This window comes from Carassius carassius, chromosome 40 (genome assembly GCF_963082965.1).
Source record: "Carassius carassius chromosome 40, fCarCar2.1, whole genome shotgun sequence".
Classification (NCBI taxonomy): domain Eukaryota; kingdom Metazoa; phylum Chordata; class Actinopteri; order Cypriniformes; family Cyprinidae; genus Carassius; species Carassius carassius.
Genome location: NC_081794.1, coordinates 3600326 through 3614688, shown reverse-complemented (window position 1 = coordinate 3614688; position 14363 = coordinate 3600326). Strand labels below are relative to the sequence as shown.

The following is a 14363-nucleotide window of genomic DNA, read 5'->3' as shown; positions in this document are numbered from 1 at the left end:
CCCTGGTTTCACAGACAGGGCTTAAGACTAGTCCTAGACTAAAATGTAAGTCGAGCTGTTTCCACTGAAATAAACTTGCACTGACTGATCTTAAAAATATATCAGTGCCTTTTTAGTTTTAAGATGCACATCGGTAATGTTTTTTTTTAAGCATGTTTATAAAAATTACTTAAATGTCCTAATTGATCTATGGTCTAATCCTGGCTTAGTCTAAGCCCTGTCTGTGAAACCGGGCCTATAAGTTCTTTGCTCAGTTTCCTATATGATTTATTCGTTGTTTAAATAACCGTTGAAATTAAATAATTAATCGGCCCAATATTTTTATTAAATTGTGATCACGTTAAGAAGCACACATTTTCATTATTTTAAAGCCTTGCTCTAAAAAATAAGTTATAATTTATAAAATTTTAGACTCATTTATACCAATAAATAAAACATAAGTGAATTAGCCTATATGATATTTGGTTTTGTCAAATGTTTTGTTTTCAGAATCGTGGGAGAACGGTGATCTCTATTCTAAAAGTCAATTATACAGAGCTGACCTGCTCATACGCCTTACCTTTGTGTAACGTGCAAGGAACAGGATTCTGCTTCAGGCGAAAATCATCTCGTCCTTTTTTCTTCCTCTACTCACTTGCCTATCCTCTGTAACCACACCCTGCGCTGGTGACACCTGATTCCTCAGGTAGCCTACACCGAGAGAGTCTCGAGCGACCCCGGACTTCCTCGTTCGCGGGTTTCTGGGACTCCACGCGCTGCAGCCGCAGAGAGCTCTGAGGTGAAACTCACAACAAACAGCGACTTCATAAAGTCCATAAACAAAGCAAGATGAATGAAAAGGAGGATGAGGAAGGTGCAGTGGCCGTGATGCCAAAACAAGATCTGGTAGGTCTGTCAGAAAACTGCTTACGGCACATGTACGACCGAAACGCTTCTTTAGTTGATTTTGTGTTGTTACAAACATGCTCCGCCCGTTTAATGGTCATTTATGATGTTATTAATAATGCAAAGAAAGACCGATTCGGTATCGTCTAGATTTTTTGTTGGCAAAGAGCATGACCGCAGGGAGTTTATCTAAAACAACAGACCAGGGGTTATTACAAGACTGTGCATGTGCGTTCGGCGTGTGTTCTTAGTTAGTGTCATTATTTGTCACATTTTTACCAACTACCCAGCCGGCATTTCAACGTTGAAACAACGTCAGGTAATGGTTGAATCAAAGTTGAATTACCTTTGCAAATTGGATCAACGTTATATGACTGTTTCACTGTCTTACCTTTCACAATGGGTAAATACACAACTGTACGTTCAATTAGAGCCTAGTTTCCATTCAGATCAACACTATATACATTAAAGGATAATAATCAAATGACTGACAGCATTGGCTTTACAATCAACTTCAATAAACTACCATCTCCTCAAAATAACAGCAGTTTTATTTTGGAAACATATTGTATAAAACAGATGAAAATAATCCCAAACGTTACCTAGCAGTGTTTGTGAATGGATGTATTGTTAAAAACCTGTAGAAGTGCAATAAAAATACAATGATATTTAAATCAATATCAAAAATAAATCCGCATAAAATATCAACTTTGATATTGTGAAAATATTTAAAACTGAAAACTGAATGCAAAACAAATCACAAACTATTGTCACTTTACTGTTCAGTAACAGTGGGGTTGGAAACAAAGTGCACAACTATATTCATTTAGAACTTATTTAATGTATCAAAGTTTACAATATTAACAAATTATTTACAAGCAGTGTTTCGTTGTCCAGTTTCCTGGATGACAGCCAGATTAACCAATTATGATCAAAGCAATAAAGTAAAACAACCAATAGGAATTGTTTCAGTGTGATGCAGCGAAATGTATTTAGTTTTATTGTTGTTAATGATGATAATATTTAACATATACCTTTTAGGGCTGAAATGATTCTTCGAGTAACTCGATTACAAAAAATGATCGAGGCAAATTTCTCTGCCTCGAAGCCTCTTTTAATTTATTTTAAATTTCACGTCAGGTTCTTTCGCAATGATTCTTTTAATGTGACACAACGCGTTTACGTCACCCACAAAGCGGAAGGAGACACAAGCGCTGCGTCCGAAATCGCATACTGCAAGGAGTCAGCAGTGTTTTGATTTGAGGGCGCAGGCAAATGTAAAGAGAACCTTTTGGCGTGTGTCCATTGCAAGATAGAGCTGGCATACCACAACTAGGGCCCTATGATTTCCGCTGTGCAGAAAACACGGAGGGAATCGCGGAATCCAGTCATAAAAACGGAATTTACAGTTAAACGTGGAATGGCACGGAATTTGCCAAATTTTTTATGAATTAATCAAAAATAGGTCATTGCACTTACATCAAATCACGATATGGACTAATATCTGTAAATATTAAGCCGGAACAGCCTATTTAAATATGAATCCTGCATGTTCTGCATCTCTCTGTTAATGAATGGAGCAGAAGCACGTCTTCAATCATTAAACACACTGAAGCGCGCGTGACGGTGATTTCAGAGTCTGCTCTCTCACTAAATAAGGATGTGAACACATGAACAACATCTCCAGAACTGCTCTGAAAGTCACTTCATGAGCATTTGACCGTTTGATTTGAGTAAAACTAGCGTCATATCACATACACAGAACTGTAAAGGTACGTCAACCCGTCAAAGTAAAAGTCTGGTTAAAGACTATTGTTCAGCAGAATGTACATAGCCTACTACTACAAAAAAAAAAATCAAACATTATTATATTTTTTAAGGTTTAATCACACAACATTTCTTCCATGTCTTATTTTTAATAGTAAATCCCCTTTGTTTACCAAAAAGTTAAGTTAATTTTCAATAATTAAAAGATAAATTAAATTAATGTTTTATGTGTTTAATGTTTAATGTGCATCTCAGAAAATGCTTTATTTAAAACCCCAATTGAATGGCACTTAAATGCACTTTCTTGTCATTGTTCACAGTACAAGTACAGACAGAGAAACAATGGGTCATAATTAAATGTTTATTTTTGATGTATGCATTGCATTCTATGCATTTAAAAAATACAAATATTTTTTTTTCTAAAAAAGGAAACTTAGTTGTTCATTTTGAGACCTGTGACGGTCACGGAGGGACCGCACGTTCAACATGGACGTTAATACGCACAAACACACACCGAGACTGTTTGGTGATACAAGAGTTTATTGTAATTATTGATCAGAGAGTGAATAAAATACCTGCAACCCTCAGGCCACACTCTCCACTGCAGAAACAAACACAGACTACCTTCCATTACAAAGGCATTCACATTTAGTGGCCAGCACCATTACCATATGTGGAGGGACAAACTCACAGAAAACACTTTACACATGTTCCCTTAAATATACAGAGTCTGAAAGAAACATATTGGCATGATGTTATACTTAATAAATCTACTTTGATGTTATTAATTCATTCACATTAAACAGGAAATAACAGCAGCAACTTGGCCACGTTGCCCCTGAAACCCCCACGCTCAATTAATACATGGTAGATTCCCACCCTAAGCGGAACCAATGATTCCTGCCATTGTTTCTTACCAGGACTTTAAAATTCACGGGACAAACGCTACACGGGAACAGTATAAATAGTTTACAGGTATTTCATTCACTCTCTGATCAATAATTACAATAAACTCTTGTTTATATCACCAAACAGTCTCGGTGTGTGTTTGTGCGTATGTGTGCGTATTAACGTCCATGTTGAATGCGCGGTCCCTCCGTGACCATCACAAGACCCAGGAGTCTTATTTTCTCTTGCAAAATTAATATTGCACTTTAATTAAGCAAAAACACATTTTATCCGATTACTCGATTAATCGATGGAATTTTTGGTAGAATACTCGATTACTAAAATATTTGATAGCTACAGCCCTAATACCTTTAGATTTTAGAATAGGTAGCATGATTAAAATACTGTAAAATGCTATTAAAGTCAAGTCAAGTCACCTTTATTTATATAGCGCTTTAAACAAAATACATTGCGTCAAAGCAACTGAACAACATTCATTAGGAAAACAGTGTGTCAATAATGCAAAATGATAGTTAAAGGCAGTTCATCATTGAATTCAGTGATGTCATCTCTGTTCAGTTAAATAGTGTCTGTGCATTTATTTGCAATCAAATCAATGATATCGCTGTAGATGAAGCGACCCCAACTAAGCAAGCCAGAGGCGACAGCGGCAAGGAAGCGAAACTCTATTGGTGACAGAATGGAGAAAAAAACCTTGGGAGAAACCAGGCTCAGTTGGGGGGCCAGTTCTCCTCTGACCAGACGAAACCAGCAGTTCAATTCCAGGCTGCAGCAAAGTCAGATTGTGCAGAAGAATCATCTGTTTCCTGTGGTCTTGTCCTGGTGGTCCTCTGAGACAAGGTCTTTACAGGGGATCTGTATCTGGGGCTCTAGTTGTCCTGGTCTCCGCTGTCTTTCAGGACTGTAAAGGTCCTTTCTAGGTGCTGATCCACCATCTGGTCTGGATACGTACTGGATCTGGGTGACTGCAGTGACCCTATGATCTGGATACAGACTGGATCTGGTGGCTACGGTGACCTCGGAATAAGAGAGAAACAGACAAATATTAGAGTAGATGCCATTCTTCTAATGATGTAGCAAGTACATTATGTTTTAGGAAGTGTTCCTGGTTCCAGTTTACCTAATTAATGCAGCGTAAAAATCCTTTAACGGATTTGGATATTAAAAGCATATTAGTATGTTATGTGTAAGCCAGGTTAAAGAGATGGGTCTTTAATCTAGATTTAAACTGCAAGAGTGTGTCTGCCTCCCGAACAATGTTAGGTAGGTTATTCCAGAGTTTAGGCGCCAAATAGGAAAAGGATCTGCCGCCCGCAGTTGATTTTGATATTCTAGGAACGTAGCGGACGTAGAGGATTATAATGTAAAAGGAGCTCATTCAAATATTGAGGTGCTAAACCATTCAGGGCTTTATAAGTAATAAGCAATATTTTTAAATCTATACGATGTTTGATAGGGAGCCAGTGCAGTGTTGACAGGACCGGGCTAACATGGTCATACTTCCTGGTTCTAGTAAGAACTCTTGCTGCTGCATTTTGGACTAGCTGTAGTTTGTTGACTAAGCGTGCAGAACAACCACCCAATAAAGCATTACAATAATCTAACCTTGAGGTCATAAATGCATGGATTAACATTTCTGCATTTGACAATGAGAGCATAGGCCGAAATTTAGATATATTTTTGAGATGGAAAAATGCAGTTTTACAAATGCTAGAAACGTGGCTTTCTAAGGAAAGATTGCGATCAAATAGCACACCTAGGTTCCTAACTGATGACGAAGAATTGACAGAGCAACCATCAAGTCTTAGACAGTGTTCTAGGTTATTACAAGCAGAGTTTTTAGGTCCTATAATTAACACCTCTATTTTTTCAGAATTTAGCAGTAAGACATTACTTGTCATCCAGTTTTTTATATCGACAATGCATTCCATTAGTTTTTCAAATTGGTGTGTTTCACCAGGCCGCGAAAAAATATAGAGCTGAGTATCATCAGCATAACAGTGAAAGCTAACACCATGTTTCCTGATGATATCTCCCAAGGGTAACATATAAAGCGTGAAGAGTAGTGGCCCTAGTACTGAGCCTTGAGGTACTCCATACTGCACTTGTGATCGATATGATACATCTTCATTCACTGCTATGAACTGATGGCGGTCATATAAGTACGATTTAAACCATGCTAATGCACTTCCACTGATGCCAACAAAGTGTTCAAGTCTATGCAAAAGAATGTTGTGGTCAATTGTGTCAAACGCAGCACTAAGATCCAATAAAACTAATAGAGAGTTACACCCACGATCAGATGATAAGAGCAGATCATTTGTAACTCTAAGGAGAGCAGTCTCAGTACTATGATACGGTCTAAATCCTGACTGGAAATCCTCACATATACCATTTTTCTCTAAGAAGGAATATAATTGTGAGGATATCACCTTTTCTAGTATCTTGGACAGAAAAGGGAGATTCGAGATTGGTCTATAATTAACTAGTTCTTTGGGGTCAAGTTGTGGTTTTTTGATGAGAGGCTTAATAACAGCCAGTTTGAAGGTTTTGGGGACATATCCTAATGACAACGAGGAATTAATAATAGTCAGAAGAGGATCTATGACTTCTGGAAGCACCTCTTTTAGGAGCTTAGATGGTATAGGGGCTAACATACATGTTGTTGGTTTAGATGATTTAACAAGTTTATACAATTCTTCCTCTCCTATAGTAGAGAATGAGTGGAACTGTTCCTCAGAGGGTCTATAGTACACTGTCTGATGCAATACTGTAGCTGACGGCTGAATGGTTGCAATTTTATCTCTAATAGTATCAATTTTAGAAGTAAAGTAGTTCATAAAGTCATTACTGCTGTGGTGTTGGGAAAAGTCAACACTTGTTGAGGCTTTATTTTTCGTTAATTTAGCCACTGTATTGAATAAATACCTGGGGTTATGTTTGTTTTCTTCTAAAAGAGAAGAAAAGTAATCGGATCTAGCAGTTTTTAATGCTTTTCTGTAGGATAGGTTACTTTCCCGCCAAGCAATACGAAATACCTCTAGTTTGGTTTTCCTCCAGCTACGCTCCATTTTTTCGGGCTGCTCTCTTTAGGGTGCGAGTATGCTCATTATACCATGGTGTCAAACTGTTTTCCTTACCCTTCCTTAAGTGTAAAGGAGCAACTTTATTTAAAGTGCTAAAAAAGAGAGAGTCCATAGTTTCTGTTACATCATCAAGTTGTTCTGAGGTTTTGGATATGCTAAGGAATTTGGATACATCAGGAAGATAACTTAAAAAGCAGTCTTTTGTGGTAGAAGTGATGGTTCTTCCATACTTGTAACAAGAATTAGAATTTACAATTTTGGCTATATGAAGTTTTCACAGAACTAAATAATGATCTGAGATATCATCACTTGGCTGAATAATTTCAACACTATCAACATCAATTCCATGTGACAGTATTAAATCTAGAGTATGATTTCGACAATGAGTAGGTCCTGAAACGTGTTGTCTAACCCCAATAGAGTTCACAATGTCTATAAATGCTGATCCCAATGCATCCTTTTCATTATCAACATGGATATTAAAATCAACAACTATTAAAACTTTATCTGCAGCCAGAACTAACTCTGATGTAAAATCACCAAACTCTTTAATAAAGTCTGTATGGTGCCCTGGTGGCCTGTATACAGTAGCCAGTACAAACATAACAGGGGATTTATCATTAACATTTGTTTCTCTGGATAATGTTATATGAAGCACCATTACTTCAAACAAGTTATACTTGAAGCCTGCCCTCTGAGAAATCCTGAAAACGTTGTTATAAATTGAAGCAACACCTCTGCCTTTGCCTTTTAGACGCGGCTCATGTTTATAACAGTAATCTTGGGGGGTGGACTCATTTATACAAATAATGTAATCATCAGGTTTTAGCCAGGTTTCTGTCAAACAGAGCACATCCATATTATGATCAGTGATCATATCATTTACAAAAAGTGTTTTCGTAGAAAGGGATCTGATATTCAATAAGCCAAGCTTTATCATTTGTTTATCCATATTTCTACGTTTTTTTAATTTGTTGAACCTCAATTAAATGGTTAATCTTAACTTGGATTGGACGTTTTTTGTATTTTCTAGTTCGGGGGACAGACACAGTCTCTATAGTGTGATATCTAGGTGAAAAAGTCTCTATGTGCTGAGAATTAACTGACCTCTGTGACGGGAGGCAGCTAGCAGACGGTCGGTTTAGCCAGTCTGTCTGCTTCCTGAACTGGGCCCCAGTTAGTCAAGTATAAACACTGAGACTATTTGCCATATTTCTAGAGAGAAGAGTGGCGCCACCCCAGGAGGGATGAAGACCATCTCTTTTCAACAGGTCAGGTCTGCCCCAAAAGCTCGTCCTATTGTCTATGAAACCCTATGTTATTCTGTGGGCACCACTTAGACATCCAGCCATTGAGTGATGACAATCTGCTATGCATCTCGTCACCACGGTAAGCAGGGAGGGGCCCAGAGCATATTACAGTGTCCGACATCATGCTTGCAAGTTCACACACCTCTTTAATGTTATTTTTAGTGATCTCCGACTGGCGAATTTGAACATCATTAGTGCCGACATGAATAACAATCTTACTGTATTTACGTTTAGCATTAGCCAGCACTTTTAAATTTGCCAAGATGTCAGGCGCTCTGGCTCCCGGTAAACATTTGACTATGGTGGCTGGTGTCTCTATATTCACAATCTGTACAATAGAATCACCAATAACTAGAGCACTTTCATCAGGTTTCTCAGTGGGTACATCACTGAGTGGGGAGAACCTGTTTAATGTTTTGATCGGAACAGAAGAGCGGTGTTTTGACCCACGACTACGCTGCCTCACCGTCACCCAGTTGCCCTGCTGCAGGGGCTCTGTTTCCGGAACCGAACAATGTACAGGAATCCCTGAGCTAGACGCATCCAAAGCCGTATCTAGAGCCCTAACATTCTTACTGTCCTCAATTAAAGTTTGGATGCGTGTCTCTAATTCTGAAATCTTCTCTGTCAGCCTAACTAATTCCCTGCATTTATCACATGTGAATCCCTCATCAGCGACAGAGATAGATAAACTGTACTAGAGGTCGACCGATATATCGGTCGGCCGATATATCGGGCCGATATTTGTCATTTTTTAATATATCGGCATCGGCCGATATCCGTGTTTAGTAGCGCCGATTTAAAGTCAGGCACGTCGGCGGGCAGCCCCGTGTTATTGGTGCAGTGGAAAGTGCTGCTGCTGCCGCATGTGAAGCACCCTAAGCCAAAAGTTTTGGAAGATTCAACAACAGTCCTGGGAGATAAAGGTAGTCAGAGAATTTCACTCTGTAAATGGGGTGGAGAAGTTGACAGCTTTAACAAACACTGCAGCGTGACGTTACCAAAGTAAACTGTCTCTGACGTTACTCCGCCCCGCTCACAGACAGCAGCATGCTCGGAGAGACAGCTGTCCTGGAGCTGCCCAGGTCGGTGAATGACATTTGTTCGGAAGCATGGTTTGATGCAGACAATAACCAGTTTTCCACCCAACTCATTTGTATTTAGGGATGTCAATATTCGATAATTTCCATGATCGATTGTCGTTTAAAGTAATGATCAATTAATTACCTTAATGCTGCATAATGCGTCTGCAGCGGTATTATTATTATGTGCAAAAGCCACTTGGAAAAAAAGCTTTCTCACCCGAATTAAAGGGGTTTTAGTCTGAATAAAATGCTAGTAGCAGGACTATAAAATGAATAGATGTGATTATGATCATTTGATAAAATGAAGAGAGCGCGCCATACGTTGGAGATCATTTTACTTTGTTGACTGTTTCCCGTCAAGGAAGACCGCTGAATGCGCCTCTTTAAATGGTTTCGTGGTGCTTGTTGTTGTATTTTAAAACGCAACTGCAATGTTTTCAAATGACACACTATAGTAGTGGTGCAACAGATCATCATTGATCAATATCTTCGGTTCGGCACACACGTGACCCCTGGATTGATTTATGAAAAAAAAAAAGTTGCGCATGTTCAGTCCACACTCAGTGGTAATGGCCAGCGGAGGAACGGAGGAGCTTGAACGCCAAGCGCATTTTGGATTCCCTGTCAGATATAATGATGAACAGGAGAAGAAAAAAGTTGTGGATGAACTATCCCGAGCATCCTCTGTTGCGCTCACGACAGAAGGGTGGATGTCCAGGGGGATGGAGAGCTGTGTGACGATAACTGCTCACTTCATCACAGCACACTGGAAAATGAGAAGTCGGGCTATTATGTTAAAAAGAAGATATTATGTGCACTTTAAGTTGATTTCATATATTTTAATTTAATAATTTAATGTTAATAAAAAAAGACAAAACGTATGTTTATTTGTCTTGGCCTTTTCTTTTTTTTTTTTGCTGATCCGAAAAATGATCCGATCCATACGAGGACGAGCGAGCGCGGGTTTGACTAGATGTATTTGAAATAGGGCTGGGACAACGCGTCGAGGTCATCGATGACGTCGACGCAAAAAATACGTTGACGCAAAATATGCGCATCGATTCGTCGACCTGTTTTTATTTCTCTAAAAAACGTTTGCAAAACGTTTACCTTATGTGCGCTGAATATACGCGATGGCCGGATCAACATTCTGTCCAACGTTATATAACCAATCCAGGGGTTTTTCTGCATTGATCTTTTTTTTTTGGCGGCTGTCAAAGCCTTATTTGATCGGTGAGTGACAGTGACAGGGTGCGTACGAGAGAGAGCCCCGGCTTCGCACGCACTCACAGTCTTCAAACTACACGAGCGCTTCTTGCTCTCTCCCTCCCTTGTGCATATTAATCAAAATCATTAAACACGATAGAAAAAGGGCGAAACACCAAAGTTTCACGCGCGCTCGCGCACTCACAGTCTTCAAACTACACGAGCGCTTCTTGCTCTCTCCCTCCCTTGTGCATATTAACCAAAATCATTAGACACGATAGAAAAAGGGCGGAACGCCAAAGTTTCACGTGGAGCATTTGGATTTCTTTTTTCTCCATGACAGGCTGCTGGCTCCCACTGTTAATTTTTTTTTTTTTTTTGTAAAAGCACTCTCTGTATTAGCTTAAAGCCCTCAAGTTTACATTTACATACTGTATTCTTTCAATTGCTCTAAACAAGTATTTTGGGTGACCTTTTTTATTGAATAGCCTACTAGACATCAAGTTGTTGTTATTTTCATCTGAAAGAACTTCTTTTTTCAGTAAGCTAGGCCCTATGTGTTCAGTAAGCTTGTTTCAGTAAGCTATGTGTTTTCAAGGTTTCAAGGTTTTATTGAATGCTATCTCTATACAAGTGCAAAGTAATGCATTCTTAGTCAGTCTTTTATTTTGTAACTTTAAGAGCAATAAACATATATTGCAATGTTAAGGAATTGATGTTTTTTTCATTCAGATATGTAAATCAACATGTATAAATTGTTAGTAGTCAATTAATGGGGAGATAATCGAAATCAAACCGGTCTGAAAAATTAATCGTTAGATTAATCGATACATCGAAAAAATAATCGCTAGATTAATCGTTTAAAAAAATAATCGTTTATCCCAGCCCTAATTTGGAGGTTATTGCTCACGTCTCGTTCTGCACATATCCAAATGTTTCCATATTTGCAATGCATCTGAATGTTAAACTATAATATTTTTTATTTATTTAATGTAAACTAGACGGAAAGATCATCCTCTACACATGAGCAAAAACCTCTTTGGCATAACAGCAGAGTGCACCGGTGTACTACAGTCTATTTAAACTGACCAGTGTAACCTTTTAAATGTTTGGTTGACTGTACTTTATTTTAATAATGCACAGACTGCGATGTAAGTTTGAAATTAGAATGCACTTTAGATGTTCTGTGTCATTTATATCAAACACAAATGTTGCTGGTTGCTAGTGTGTTTGCAGCACTACTGTTATTTATTTTTTATATATTTATTTTTTTATATTTTTCAGTTTAATTGATTTTTATTTCTAAAATTGTATTTATTTAAATGTATATTTAAGTTTACATTTATGTTCCAACAAATTTGAAAAATTCTACTTGATAAATGCTCTAAAACTTTAATGCAAATGATCTACTTTGCAGTGCACAAAATTAAGATTCGAGAGATGGTTCAAGTCAGTGCTCAATAAATGATGATAAGTTTAGAAATGTTGTGCATCCACTTATTATTAGTGTTTCATTTTAGCATGCAAATGAAGGGGAAAACTTCAAGATATCGGCCCTAAAAATCGGCAGCACATATCGGTCATCGGCTGACCCTGACCTCTAAACATCGGCATCGGCTATAGAAAAACCCATATCGGTCGATCTCTAAACTGTACATGTGGCAAGAGGTGCAAATAACAATAAACATAAAACATAATAGTATTTCTATCACCCTACAATGAGATCTACCCCTCACAGGAAACTTTGTGCCTTTTTAGATAAAAATAAAATACTTTGAAAAAAATAATTTGTTTGATTTGTAAGCCTTTTGAATTACATAAATCAGCTTGATGTTGTAATACCCATGTCATACCTATGTCATTATACAAATTTGTGTCCTCATAGACCACATAAACAAGCGCACACACATCATTTAATTCAAAGTTGCATCCATTAAATAAATAATTCTCAGAAGATGTACCTTGAAAGTTGAAAGTTCTTATCCTATTTCTTCAACAAATAATTACCCTATATTCCTCTGAAGAATATTTGTTGTTTTTTTGTACTGTACATGAATAAAGTTTGTGCTTTGGTTTTTCAGTGTTCCAGACAAACACTGCAGGGACACTAAACACAAGTTCTTATATTCTAAATAAGTGATGAGGTCCTACAAAGGTTAAACTGGTCTGGCTTGATTTCTTGATGAATGGGCTGGGTGGGGACCTAATAATGAAATTACAAGTGTACCATCTTGTGAAGGGATAAGCTGCATGTTTCTAAGAAACACATGTGGATTATTGTGATGTTTTTATCAGCTGTTTTGTACTCTCATTCTGATGGCACCCATTCACTGCAGAGCGCATTGGCAAGCAAGTGATGCACTGCTTAATTTCTCCATATCTGTTTTGATGAAGAAACAAACTCATCTACATCTTGGGAGGCCTGAGGATGAGTTATACATTTAAGTAACAGAAGAGCGCAGTGCAAGTGGCATCTTTGAGTTAAATTTAAAGGGGTCAAATGATGCAATTTAAATTTTTCCTTAATCTTTGTAATTTTATCTCTCGGTGCATAGAGAAGATCTGTAAAATTGCAAAGATTAAAGTCTCAAATCCAAAGAGATTTTCTTTAGTCAACCACGCCTACCTAAAATGTCTCATTCTGACACGCTCCCACATACGTATCTACCTCATGATGTGGGAAGATTTGCATAACGCTGCCCAAATGTTCACGCATAGAAAAGAGGTGTAACTTTTATTCTAGAAATCAGTGGTTAAGTTGTATCTACAGCACTGTTCCAGAATGGTTCAATGGTTCAGAATGGTTTCTATTTTTCGATTTATCGTTTTTTTTAAATGACGTTGATTTGATATTGATTCTCAAAAGCCATGAATCGATCTTTTCCTGTATTTATTTCAGTACACATTTAAAACAAGATCTGATTAACGTGAATCTTATCATTACTCTTTTCCAGTAAATGTCACCCTTATTTACCTTGCGCGATATTACAACGGAAAGCCTGTCATTCATTCAGCGCTTATCGTGTTGGAGATACTGTTGATGAGAACCAAGAACAAAGCCTTACGCGTGATTCGCAATGCTCAGGTGAAATGCTATAGGAGCTATATATCACTTATAAGGCGTCATGATATCCGCAATCAACGAATGAATGGCAGGGCGTAACTATTACCAGTGTTGGGGAGTAACTAGTTACATGTAACGGCGTTACGTAATTTAATTACAAAATAAATGTAACAGTAATCAGTTACAGTTACTAAGAAAAAATGAGTAATTAAATTACAGTTACTTATGAAAATTGTAACGATTACAAAGAGGATTACATTTGAATATTTACACACACCCACATACAGCTTATTTCTTTCCCAAATTGCACTAAGACATATGGCCCATAATCTCCGAGACGCGGAAAACACATTCGTAGAATCGAGTCATAAAAATGGAATTCAGCCTATAGGCTAACGCGGACACAATATGCCACATTTTGGACGAATAAATCAAAAGTAGGTCAGTACACTTGAATCAAAACCCGATATGGACTGATGTCTGTGAATATTAAGCCGCAAAAAGACTGAATATGAATCCTGCACGTTCTGCGTGTCTGTGGAAATCAGGCGCTGACTGGACATCGGGAGAACCGGGACTATTCCCGGTGGCCTGGCAGACGATTTGGCCTTCTACTTTAATATTGTTATTGTATAATTGCAGGCCGAATATACTAAAGCGATTATTTCCGAATCCGCCATTCGATAATTAAATCTCTAATAAATCATGAATCGGTTAGTCGTGACTGGCAATGGTTGGGCTCGCGCGCTCTCCGCGCCTCCGCCGAACGGTTTGGATCAGACTCAGAGTAATCAATGCGAGAGAGAGAGACCGGAGTGAGATGTGTAAGCGCACAGCTGGAGCAGAGAAGCGACACTTCTGTTCAGGGTTTCAGGTGCAGGTCAGTTTCATCTGTAAATATGCTAATGTAGTTTTGTCTTTGTTTACTTAGTCAAGCAGCAGCAGCACATTGCTCGCAATCACTCAAAATACTGTATAAACGACGTCATTATTATCTATTGTAATGTTACAGTAGTAATTTAGCAGACAAATCATCATATTTTATCATAGG

General features: G+C 38.0%; 1 protein-coding gene across 3 annotated transcripts in view; it reads left to right on the top strand.

Moving 5' to 3' along the window:
• Nucleotides 1-661: 661 nt before the first annotated feature.
• LOC132121974 (transient receptor potential cation channel subfamily M member 4-like) overlaps nt 662-14363 on the top strand; it is a 95577-nt gene continuing 81875 nt past the window's right edge. For 2 of the 3 annotated variants that reach the window (XM_059531749.1, XM_059531748.1), the window contains exon 1: nt 662-885. In XM_059531749.1, coding sequence (XP_059387732.1) covers nt 829-885 — 57 coding nt within the window. In that variant the 5' untranslated portion in view covers nt 662-828. The remainder of the gene's footprint in view (nt 886-14363) is intronic. The other variant, XM_059531750.1, reaches the window with a different exon arrangement.